The 13,157-nt window shown below is 46.5% G+C and overlaps 1 protein-coding gene across 1 annotated transcript in view; it reads left to right on the top strand.

The window, feature by feature from the left end:
* Positions 1-200: 200 nt before the first annotated feature.
* The window catches only part of smarcal1 (SWI/SNF related, matrix associated, actin dependent regulator of chromatin, subfamily a-like 1), a 129,518-nt gene continuing 116,561 nt past the window's right edge, over positions 201-13,157 (top strand). Inside the window, exon 1 of the mRNA XM_078229161.1 lies at positions 201-279. Within this exon, the coding sequence (XP_078085287.1) occupies positions 201-279 (79 nt within the window). The remainder of the gene's footprint in view (positions 280-13,157) is intronic.

Raw genomic sequence — 13,157 nt, forward strand, 5'->3', positions numbered from 1 at the left:
AATAATTAAACATATTGAGGAATACAGGTGAGGTGATGTGTCAAGACTGCAGCTCGTGGGAGCTCCTGGATGCCAGCATGATCCAGCGTAAACATACTTGCGGCTCAAGGAGTTTTGGCTCAGTCATTGAGTGGAGGCTGAACTGCAGACACTGCAACACCTCTGGGAGAAGGAAAGTTACCTGGATGTTTTGTACCAGAATGCAGTCACACCATTTCGGATCGTCTTCTGATTTGATCAGTGGTAAGGGACAGCAGTATGTGATTGCGAGTGAGGCAAGTAAGTGGACCCAGACAGCAAGAGTGCAGCAGCCTCAGACTTCATAATTGTCCAATAGATTTGAGGTTCTTTCAGCTTGTCTGGGTGAAACTGGGGGCTGCAGGGTGGCTCAGCAGACTGACAATAGCACCATGCTACAAGAAGCCATTCAAGTAGAAGGAGCAAATTGGAATGTTGTACCAGACAGTATGTCTGGGTAATTGACACTGTTCTCTGCAGTAATGAGTGAGAGTCCAGGCAGCTGTGTTGCCTGCCCAGTGACAGGGTTCAGGAAACCTGCTTAGGCCTGGAAAGGAATTAGCAGTAGGAAGGGAAGGATCCCTCATGTGGTCCAGGTAGGTGCAAATGACATAGGTAGAACTAGGAAAGCAATTCTGCATAAAAAGTATGAGAAACTAAGCATTTACTTAAAAAGCAGAACCTCAAAGGTAATAATCTCTGGATTATTACATGAGCCACATGCAAATTGGCACTAAATTAGTGAGATGAATACATGATTCAAAAACTGGTGCGGGGAGAAGTGGGTTCCCATTCATGGGGCACTGACACCAGTACTGGGGAATGTGGGATCTGTACCATTAGAATGATCTACATCTGAATTGTGCTGGGAGCAGTGTTCTAGTGAGCCACATAATTGGGGAAGTAGAGAGGGCTTTAAACTAAATAGTGGGGGAATGGATCAAATTTGAAAAGATGTGGTAAATGAAACAGAAAAGACAAGAGATAATGTGGGAAATTATAAACAGACTATGTCAGGAAGGGACAGAGGACAGCGAGTTCATCAGTGGTGGAGGGACTGAATGTTTGTGGAAGGGACAGAGGACAGCGAGTACAAATTTTTATAATTAATTTTAATGGGATGTGAGCATCGCTGGCTAGGACAGCATTTATTGCCCATCCCGATTGCCCTTGAGAATGTGGTGGTGAGCTGCCTTCATGAAATGTTGCAGTCCATGTGGTGTAGGTACACCCACTGTGCTATTAGGGAGGGAATTCCAGGGTTTTGTCCCAGGGTTTTGACCCAGGAGGTGAAGGAACGGTGATATATTTCCAAGTTAGGATGGTGAATAATCTGTGGTGGTGGTGGTCCCATGTGTCCACTGCCTTTATCCTTCCCGATGGCACTTGTCTTGTCTTGGAAGGTGCTGCCTAAGGAATCTTGGTGAGTTCCTGCAGTGCATCTTGTAGATGGTACACACGGCTCTCACTGTTCATCAGTGGTGGAGGGACTGAATGTTTGTGGAAGGGGACTGCTTTTGGGGTCAAGTGGGGCTGCTTTGTTTCTGGAGGGTCTCAAGCTTCTTGTTGTTGGAGCTGCACTCATCCAGACAAGTGGAAAGTATTCCATTTGATTTGATTTGATTTATTGTCAGATGTATAAGTATACACAGTAAAAAGTATTGTTTCTTGTGGGTTATACAGACAAAGCATACCGTTCATAGAGACAGAAAGAAGAGAGTGCAGAATGCAGTGTTACAGTCATAGCTAGGGTGTAGAGAAAGATCAACTTAATGCAAGGTAGGTCCATTCAAAAGTCTGATGGCAGCAGGGAAGAAGCTGTGCTTGAGTTGGTTGGTACGTACCTCAGACTTTTGTATCTTTTTCCTGACGGAAGAAGGTAGAAGAGAGTATGCCGGGGGTGTGTGGGTGCTCTGCTTGTAGATGGTGGACAGGCTTTAGGAGTTAGGAAGTAAGTTACTCATTGCAAGATTCCTAGCCTCTGACCTGCCACAGTATTTATAAGGCAAATCCAATTAAATTTGTGGCCAATGGTAACCCCTCTGATGCTGATAGTGGGGATTCAGGATGGTAATGCCATTGAATGTCAAAAGTCGATGGTTTGATCCTCTCATGTTGAAGATTATCATGATGTGGAGATGCCGGCGTTGGACTGGGGTAAATACAGTAAGAGTTTTAACAACACCAGGTTAAAGTCCAACAGGTTTATTTGGCAGCAAATGCCATTAGCTTTCGGAGCGCTGCTCCTTCGTCAGATGGAGTGGAAATCTGCTCTCAAACAGGGCACAGAGACACAAAATCAAGTTACAGAACACTGATTAAGAACAAAGAACAATACAGCACAGGAACAGGCCCTTCGGCCCTCCAAGCCCACACTGCTCCCGGTCCAAACTAGACCATTCTTTTGTATCCTTCCATTCCCACTCCGTTCTTGTGGCTATCTAGATAAGTCTTAAAGGTTCCCAGTGTGTCCGCCTCCACCACCTTGCCCGACAGCGCATTCCAGGCCCCCACCACCCTCTGTGTAAAATACGTCCTTCTGATATCCATGTTAAACCTCCCCCTCCTCACCTTGAACCTATGACCCCTCGTGAACGTCACCACCGACCTGGGAAAAAGCTTCCCACCGTTCACCCTATCTATGCCTTTCATAATTTTATACACCTCTATTAGGTCACCGCTCATCCTCCGTCTTTCCAGTGAGAACAACACCAGTTTACCCAATCTCTTCTCATAACTAAGCCCCTCCATACCAGGCAACATCCTGGTAAATCTCCTCTGCACTCTCTCTAAAGCCTCCACATCCTTCTGGTAGTGTGGCGACCAGAACTGGACGCAGTATTCCAAATGCGGCCGAACCAACGTTCTATACAGCTGCAACATCAGACCCCAACTTTTATACTCTATGCCCCATCTTATAAAGGCAAGCATGCCATATGCCTACTTCACCACCTTCTCCACCTGTGACGTCACCTTCAAGGATCTGTGGACTTGCACACCCAGGTCCCTCTGCGTGTCTACACCCTTTATGGTTCTGCCATTTATCATATAGCTCCCCGCTACATTAGTTCTACCAAAATGCATTACTTCGCATTTATCAGGATTGAACTCCATCTGCCATTTCTTTGCCCAAATTTCCAGCCTATCTATATCCTTCTGTTGCCTCTGACAATGTTCCTCACTATCTGCAAGTCCAGCCATTTTCGTGTCGTCCGCAAACTTACTGATAACCCCAGTCACACCTTCTTCCAGATCGTTTATATAAATCACAAATAGCAGAGATCCCAATACAGAGCCCTGCGGAACACCACTAGTCACAGGCATCCAGCCGGAAAAAGACCCTTCCACTACCACCCTCTGTCTTCTGAGGCCAAGCCAGTTCTCCATCCAGCTAGCCACCTCCCCCTTTATCCCATGAGATCCAACCTTTTGCACCAACCTACCATGAGGGACTTTGTCAAACGCTTTACTAAAGTCCATATAGACGACATCCACGGCCCTTCCCTCGTCAACCATTCTCGTCACTTCTTCAAAAAACTCCTCCAGGTTAGTGAGGCATGACCTCCCTCTCACAAAACCATGCTGACTATCGTTAATGAGTTTATTCCTTTCTAAATGCGCATACATCCTATCTCTAAGAATCCTCTCCAACAACTTCCCTACCACGGACGTCAAGCTCACCGGCCTATAATTTCCTGGGTTGTCCTTCCTACCCTTCTTAAATAACGGGACCACATCAGCGATCCTCCAATCCTCTGGGACCTCACCTGTGTCCAGTGACGAGACAAAGATTTGCGTCAGAGGCCCAGCGATTTCATCTCTCGTCTCCCTGAGCAGCCTTGGATAGATTCCATCAGGCCCTGGGGATTTGTCAGTCTTTATATTCCCTAAAAAACCTAACACTTCCTCCCTTGTAATGGAGATTTTCTCTAACAGGTCAACACTCCCCTCCGAGACACTCCCAGTCAACACATCCCTCTCCTTTGTGAATACAATGGTCTGTGACAGATCATTGTCCGCAGCAAACTACCCAGCCTTCAGGAGAACAGTGACCACGACACCACACAACCCTGCCACTGCAACCTCTGCAAGACGTGCCGGATCATCGACACGGATGCCATCATCTCACGTGAGAACACCATCTACCAGGTACACGGTACCTACTCTTGCAACTCGGCCAACGTTGTCTACCTGATACGCTGCATGAAAGGATGTCCCGAGGCATGGTACATTGGGGAAACCATGCAGACGCTACGACAACGGATGAATGAACACCGCTTGACAATCACCAGGCAAGACTGTTCCCTTCCTGTGGGGGAGCACTTCAGCAGTCACGGGCATTCAGTCTCTGATCTTCAGGTAAGCGTTCTCCAAGGCCGCCTTCACGACACACGACAGCGCAGGGTCGCTGAGCAGAAACTGATAGCCAAGTTCCGCACACATGAGGACGGCCTAAACCGGGATGTTGGGTTTATGTCACACTATCAGTAACCCCCACAGCTTGCCTCCTGGACTTGCAGAATCTCACTAGCTGCCCTGTCCTGTTGGAGACAATACACATCTCTTTAACTTGTGCTTAATGCTCCCTCCACTCACATTGTCTGTATCTTTAAGACCTGGTTGGTTGTAGATATTCGCATTCTAATCAGTATTCTGTAACTTGATTTTGTGTCTCTGTGCCCTGTTTGAGAGCACATTTCCACTCCATCTGACGAAGGAGCAGCGCTCCGAAAGCTAATGGCATTTGCTACCAAATAAACCTGTTGGACTTTAACCTGGTGTTGTTAAAACTCTTACGAAGATTATCATCTCAGAGTAAATCAACAGATAAGGAAAGAAATTACATAAATAATAAGGAAAAAAAACTAAAGGCTCTCATGTAACATTCAAAACAAAACAGATGAGCTGATTACACAAATAGAAATAAATTCGTACAATCTGATTGCCATTTCAGAGACATGGCTGCAGGAAGACATAGATTGGGACCTGAATATTGAAGGATACATGACATTTAGGAAGGACAGGAAACTAGGAAAAGGATGATGGGTGATTCTGTTAATTAATGATGGTATCAGCACATGAGAGAGGGATGACCTAAGTTCAGGAAACCAGGATGTAGAAACGGTTTGAATGGAGATGAGAAAGATAAAGGCAAGAACTCATTTTGAGAGTGGTGTACAGGCCCCCTAACAATAACCAGGCAGTAGGATGGGGTATAAAGGAAGAAATAATGGGAGTATGTCAGGAAGGTATAGCAATAATAGTGGTACCATTGTTCAAGAAGATAGGAAAACTACAGGCTAGTCAGTCTAACCTCAATGGTGGGGAAACTATTGGAAGCTATTCTGAAAGACAGAATTAGTCTACATTTGGAGAGGCAGAGATTAATCAAGAACAGTCAGCATAGTTTTAGGTGAGGTCAGTTCTGGTCGCCTCATTACAGGAAGGATGTGGAAAAGATTGAAAGGGTGCAGAGGAGATTTATAGAAGAAATCATAGAAACCCTACAGTGCAGAAGGAGGCCATTCGAGTCTGCACCGACCACAATCCCACCCAGGCCCTACCCCCACATATTTTACCCGCTAATCCCTCTATTTACAAGGATGTTGCCTGGATTGAGTGGCATGCCTTATGAGGATAGGCTGAGGGAGCTCGGTCTTTTCTCCTTGGAGAGACGTAGGATGAGAGGAGACCTAATAGAGGTATATAAGATGTTGAGAGGCATAGATCGGGTGGACTCTCAGAGGCTTTTTCCCAGGATGGAAATGGCTGCTACGAGAGGACACAGGTTTAAGGTGCTGGGGGGTAGGTACAGGGGAGATGTTCGGGGGAAGGTTTTCACACAGAGGGTGGTGGGCGAGTGGAATCGGCTGCCGTCAGTGGTGGTGGAGGCAAACTTAATAGGGTCTTTTAAGAGACTCCTGGATGAGTACATGGGACTTAATAGGATGGAGGGTTATAGGTTGGCCTGAAAGGTAGGGATATGTTCGGCACAACTTGTGGGGCCGAAGGGCCTGTTTTGTGCTGTAGTTTTTCTATGTTTCTATATCCAATCAATTTGATTGAAATTTTCAAAAAGGTGAACGGATGTGTAGATGAGGGCAATGCATTTGACGAAGTCTTCTTGGACTTCAGCAAGGCTTTTGACAAGGTCCCAGATGGGAGATTGATGGCAAAGGTAAGAGCCCATGGGATCCAAGGAAAGTTGACAAATTGGATTCAGAATTGGCCGAGTAGCAGGAAGTAGAGGATGATGCTCACTGGATGTTTTTCAGACTGGAAGACTGTTGATTGGGGTCCCGCAGGGCTCAGTGTTGGGACCTTGCTGTCTGTGGTTTATACAAATGAATTAGATTTGAATGTAGGAGGGCTGGTCAGTAAGTTCACGGATGAAAGGAAAATTGGTAGGGTGGTAAATAGGAGGATAGCCTAAGATTACAGGACGATATAGACGGCTGATTAGTGGCAAATGGATTTCAATCTGGATAAATGTGAGGTGATATACTTGGGTAGGACAAGCAAGACAAGGGAATACACGATGAATGAAAGGACCCTGGGAAGCACTGAGGATCAGAGGGGCCTTGGTGTGCACATACACCAGTCCCTTAAGGTAGCACGACAGGTGGGTAAAGTGGTTACAATGGCACATAATATATTTGCCTTTATTAGCCGAGTCATAGAATTTAAGAATAGGGAGGTTAAGTGGAAATATATAAAATGTTGGTTCGGCCACAACTGGAATATTGTGTGCAGTTCTGGAATCCACATTATAGGAGAGATGTGATAACACTGGAAAGGGTGCAAAGATTTACCAGGATGTTGCCAGGCTGGAGAGTTTTAATTATGAAGAGAGATTGGTTAAGAACAAAGAAAATTACAGCACAGGAAAAGGCCCTTCGGCCCTCCAAGCCTGCACCGACCATGCAGGCTCCTTATCCTACCGGGGTTATTTTCCTTGGAGCAGACGAGACTGAGAGGGGGGTATGATTGAGATGTATAAAATGACGAAGGGCACAGATAGAGTAGACAGGAAGAAACTTTTCCCCTTGGTGCAGTGATCAATGACCAGGGGGCAGAGATTTAATGCAAGGAGCAGGAGGTTTAGAGGAGATGAGAGGAAAAACTTTTCCGCCCAAAGGGTGATGGGAGTCTGGAACTCATTGCCTAAAAGGGTGGCGGAGACAGAGACCCTCGTAACATTTAAGGAGTATTTAGATGCGCACTTGCGATATCAAGGCACACAAGGCTATGGGCCAAGTAATGGAAAATGGGATTTGAATAGTTGATTTGTCTTTACCAGCACAGACTCAATGGACAAAAGGCCTTTTTCTCTGTGACTGTATAAAATTGGGGATTTTAATCTGCTTGGAGATTGGAAAAATCAGATGGGCAAAGATAGCCTAGATGAGGAAGTCATAGAATGTTTTCAGGATAGTTTCTTAGAATAGCATGTTCTGGCACCAACCAGAGAGCAGGCTATACTAGGCCTGGCATTGTGCAATGAAATAGGATTAATTACCTCATGGTGAAGGTACCCCTGTACAGCAGTGATCATAATATGATGAAGAGGGGGCCCTAGATTTGTATTTTAGAATTAGATAAAGGCATTTTTTTTATTTCTTCATGGGATATGGGTGTCGCTGGCTGGCCAGCATTTATTGCCCATCCCTGGTTGCCCTTGGAGGGCAGTTGAGAGCCAACCACAATTATGAGGACTTGAAAGCACAGCTAGGTAAAGTGAACTGGCAGGTCAGGTTAATGAATAGGTTGTAATGAGAGAAGCATATTTCTATGTTTTTGTGATTATGTTTTCTGTGCAGTTTTTTAAAAAATGTGCATCCAGGGTTAATTAAACGGGGGAAAGTTACTAGAGACTTGATCGCTGGAATTCTACCATCCCACCTGCCACAGAATTGGAGCGGGAGAGGGGTGGACAATGGAAATATCCATTGACCCAGGCAGGAATTTCCGGTCTCATTCGAACAAGGCCATAAAATCCCACCTGTTAGGTTTTAGTAAAGACTTTAGTAAAGCGTTTGACAAAGTCCCTCATGGTAGGTTGGTGCAAAAGGTTGGATCTCATGGGATAAAGGGGGAGGTGGCTAGATGGGTGGAGAACTGGCTTGGTCACAGAAGACAGAGGGTGGTAGTGGAAGGGTCTTTTTCTGGCTTGATGCCTGTGACTAGTGGTGTTCCGCAGGGCTCTGTATTGGGACCTCTGCTGTTTGTGATTTATATAAACGATCTGGAAGAAGGTGTAACTGGGGTGATCAGTAAGTTTGCGGACGACACGAAAATGGCTGGACTTGCAGATAGTGAGGAACATTGTCAGAGGCTACAGAAGGATATAGATAGGCTGGAAATTTGGGCAAAGAAATGGCAGATGGAGTTCAATCCAGATAAACGCGAAGTGATGCATTTTGGTAGAAAATGGGTGGAGCTATACGATAAATGGCAGAACCATAAAGGGTGTAGACACGCAGAGGGACCTGGGTGTGCAAGTCCACAGATCCTTCAAGGTGACGTCACAGGTGGAGAAGGTGGTGAATAAGGCATATGGCATGCTTGCCTTTATAGAGAGTATAAAAGTTGGGGTCTGATGTTGCAGTTGTATAGAACGTTGGTTCGGCCGCATTTGGAATACTGCGCCCAGTTCTCATAGAAATCATAGAAACCCTACAGCACAGAAAGAGGCTATTCGGCCCATCGAGTCTGCACCGACCACAATCCCACCCAGACCCTACCCCCACACCCCTACATATTTTACCCACTAATCCCTCTAACCTACGCATCTCAGGACATTAATTGCAATTTTAGCATGGCCAATCAACCTAACTCGCACATCTTTGGACTGTGGGAGGAAACCGGAGCACCCGGAGGAAACCCACGCAGACACGAGGAGAATGTGCAAACTCCACACAGACAGTGACCCAAGCCGGGAATCGAACCCAGGTCCCTGGAGCTGTGAAGCAGCAGTGCTAACCACTGTGCTACCGTGCCACTGTGCTACCGTGCCGCCCACTTCTGGTCGCCACACTACCAGAAGGACGTGGAGGCTTTCGAGAGAGTGCAGAGGAGGTTTACCAGGATGTTGCCTGGTATGGAAGGGCTCAGTTATGAGTAGAGATTAGGTAAACTGGGGTTGTTCTCACTGGAAAGACGGAGGATGAGGGGTGACCTAATAGAGGTGTATAAAATTATGAAAGGCATAGATAGGGTGAACGGTGGGAAGCTTTTTCCCAGGTCGGTGGTGACGTTCACGAGGGGTCATAGGTTCAAGGTGAGGGGGGGGGAGGTTTAACACGGATATCAGAAGGACATATTTTACACAGAGGGTGGTGGGTGCCTGGAATGCGCTGCCGGGCAAGGTGGTGGAGGCGGACACACTGGGAACGTTTAAGACTTATCTAGATAGCCACATGAATGGAGTGGGAATGGAGGGATACAAAAGAATGGTCTTGTTTGGCCCAGGGAGCGGCGCGGGCTTGGAGGGCCGAAGGGCCTGTTCCTGTGCTGTATTGTTCTTTGTTCTTTGTTTTAGTTACAAATAAATGGGTGGATATGAGATTTGCATTGTGAGATAAATGGAAAAATTGGTTTTTCAGCTGTTGAATTTCAAAAGGGTCAAAGAACAAAGAACAGTACAGCACAGGAAACAGGCCCTTCGGCCCTCCAAGCCTGTGCCGCTCCTTGGTCCAACTAGACCAATTGTTTGTATCCCTCCATTCCCAGGCTGCTCATGTGACTATCCAGGTAAGTCTTAAACGATGTCAGCATGCCTGCCTCCAGCACCCTACTTGGCAGCGCATTCCAGTCCCCCACCACCCTCTGTGTAAAAAACATCCCTCTAATATCTGAGTTATACTTCGCCCCTCTCACCTTGAGCCCGTGACCCCTCGTGAACGTCACTTCTGATCTGGGAAAAAGCTTCCCACCGTTCACCCTATCTATCCCCTTCATAATCTTGTACACCTCTATTAGATCTCCCCTCATTCTCCGTCTTTCCAGGGAGAACAACCCCAGTTTACCCAATCTCTCCTCATAGCTAAGACCCTCCATACCAGGCAACATCCTGGTAAACCTTCTCTGCACTCTCTCTAACGCCTCCACGTCTTTCTGGTAGTGCGGCGACCAGAACTGGACGCAGTACTCCAAATGTGGCCTAACCAGCGTTCTATACAGCTGCATCATCAGACTCCAGCTTTTATACTCTATACCCCGTCCCATAAAGGCAAGCATACCATATGCCTTCTTCACCACCTTCTCCACCTGTGTTGCCACCTTCAAGGATTTGTGGACTTGCACACCTAGGTCCCTCTGTGTTTCTATACTCCTGATGACTCTGCCATTTATTGTATAACTCCTCCCTACATTATTTCTCCCAAAATGCATCACTTCGCATTTATCCGGATTAAACTCCATCTGCCACCTCTCCGCCCAATTTTCCAGCCGATCTATATCCTGCTGTATTGCCCGACAATGCTCTTCGCTATCCGCAAGTCCAGCCATCTTCGTGTCAACTGCAAACATGCTGATTACACCAGTTACACCTTCTTCCAAATCATTTATATATATCACAAATAGCAGAGGTCCCAGTACAGAGCCCTGCGGAACACCACTGGTCACAGACCTCCAGCCGGAAAAAGACCCTTCGACCACTACCCTCTGTCTCCTATGGCCAAGCCAGTTCTCCACCCATCTAGCCACTTCTCCTTGTATCCCATGAGTCTTAACCTGGAGGCTTTGGAGAGGGTGCAGAGGAGGTTTACCAGGATGTTGCCTGGTATGGAGGGGAGATCCTATGAGGAGAGGCTGAGGGATTTGGGATTGTTTTCGCTGGAAAGGCGGCGGCTAAGAGGGGATCTTATTGAAACATATAAGATGATTAGAGGTTTAGATAGGGTGGATAGTGATAGCCTTTTTCCTCTGATGGAGAAATCCAGCACGAGGGGGCATGGCTTTAAATTGAGGGGGGGTAGTTATAGAACCGATGTCAGGGGTAGGTTCTTTACCCAGAGGGTGGTGAGGGATTGGAATGCCCTGCCAGCATCAGTAGTAAATGCGCCTAGTTTGGGGGCGTTTAAGAGATCCGTAGATAGGTTCATGGACGAAAAGAAATTGGTTTAGGTTGGAGGGTCACAGTTTTTTTTTAACTGGTCGGTGCAACATCGTGGGCCGAAGGGCCTGTTCTGCGCTGTAATGTTCTATGTTCTATGTTCTATGTTCTAACCAACCTGCCATGTGGGACTTTGTCAAATGCCTTACTGAAATCCATATAGACGACATCCACGGCCCTTCCTTCATCAACCGTTTTTGTCACTTCCTCAAAAAACTCCACCAAATTTGTAAGGCACGATCTCCCTCTTACAAAACCATGCTGTCTGTCACTAATGAGATTGTTCCGTTCTAAATGCACATACATCCTGTCTCTAAGAATCCTCTCCAACAACTTCCCTACCACGGACGTCAAGCTCACCGGCCTATAATTTCCTGGGTTATCCCTGCTACCCTTCTTAAACAACGGGACCACATTCGCTATCCTCCAATCCTCAGGGACCTCACCCGTGTCCAAAGAAGCGACAAAGATTTCCGTCAGAGGCCCAGCAATTTCATCTCTCGTCTCCCTGAGCAGTCGAGGATAGATGCCATCAGGCCCTGGGGCTTTGTCAGTTTTAATGTTCCCTAAAAAACCTAACACTTCCTCTCTTGTAATGGAAATTTTCTCTAACGGGTCAACACCTCCCTCCGAGACACTCCCGGTTAACACGCCCCTCTCCTTCGTGAATACCGATGCAAAGTATTCATTTAGGATCTCCCCTATTCCCTTGGGTTCTAAGCATAATTTCCCTCCTTTGTCCCTGAGAGGTCCGATTTTCTCCCTGACAACTCTTTTGTTCCTAACGTATGAATAGAATGCCTTAGGATTCTCCTTAATCCTGCCTGCCAAGAACATCTCGTGACCTCTTTTTGCCCTTCTAACTCCCCGTTTGAGTTCTTTCCTACTCTCTCTGTATTCCTCCAGAGCTCCATCTGTTTTCAGTTGCCTGGACTTAACGGACGCCTCCCTTTTCAGTTTAATCAGATCCTCAATTTCCCTGGTTATCCACGGCTCTCGAATCCTACCTCTCCTATCTTTCCTTTTTACAGGCACATGCCTATCCTGCAGCCTTATCAATAGTTCCTTAAAAGACTCCCACATGCCAGACGCGGACTTACCCTCGAACATCCTCTCCCAATCAACATCCACCAATTCCTGCCTAATCCGGCTATAGTCAGCCTTCCCCCAATTTAGCACCCTGCCCGTAGGACAGCACTCATCCTTGTCCATTACTATCCTAAAGTTAACAGAGTTGTGGTCACTATTTGCCACATGTTCCCCTACCGAAACTTTGACGACCTGACCGGGCTCATTTCCCAGAACTAGGTCCAGTATCGCCCCCTCTCTAGTCGGGCTATCTACATACTGTTCCAAAGAACCTTCCAGTACGCATTTTACAAATTCCTCCCCGTCCGGTCCCCCAGCTCTAAGCACTTTCCAGTCTGTGCCAGGGAAATTAAAGTCCCCCACCACAACAACCCTATTTTTTCTGCACCTATCCAGAATCTCCTGACATATCCTTTCCTCCACTTCCCGTGGGCTGTTGGGTGGTCTGTAGTACACCCCCAGCATAGGAGTTCATAGGTAACAAGGAACAATTGCATCTTACAAGAGTTTCAAGTAAGAACAGAGGAAGGTATATTGAATTTTATTGACCCGAAAATAGAGGCAAAATAAAAAGCATGGAAGATTTTGCTATTTGGAGAAGCTAAGTTCAAAGAGACGTTTAAGGACAATGCAACCTGCGGCAAAATGAGAAAAACATTAAGGAAATGGATGTTTACCTTAGTTGCATTGCTGTGGGAATAAGTCCTGAAGAGCAGCTCCTTTGTGTGGGATGTTGAGAAGCTGTGAAAGTTTTGAATTGGAAGCAGGCACCTAGGGTTAAGTCAGGATAGTGTTTGTTTGAGGAAACAATTTGTTTCTGAACCTCCTTTTGGAATTCCGCATCAGAGTGGAAGAGTTTGAGAAGTCATGAGGTTTATCTTTATTAAGGTGTCAGCAATTCCTTGGTTTGGATAATGTTTAGATTTTTATGGTT

Source organism: Mustelus asterias, chromosome 14 (assembly GCF_964213995.1).
Source record: "Mustelus asterias chromosome 14, sMusAst1.hap1.1, whole genome shotgun sequence".
Classification (NCBI taxonomy): Eukaryota; Metazoa; Chordata; class Chondrichthyes; order Carcharhiniformes; family Triakidae; genus Mustelus; species Mustelus asterias.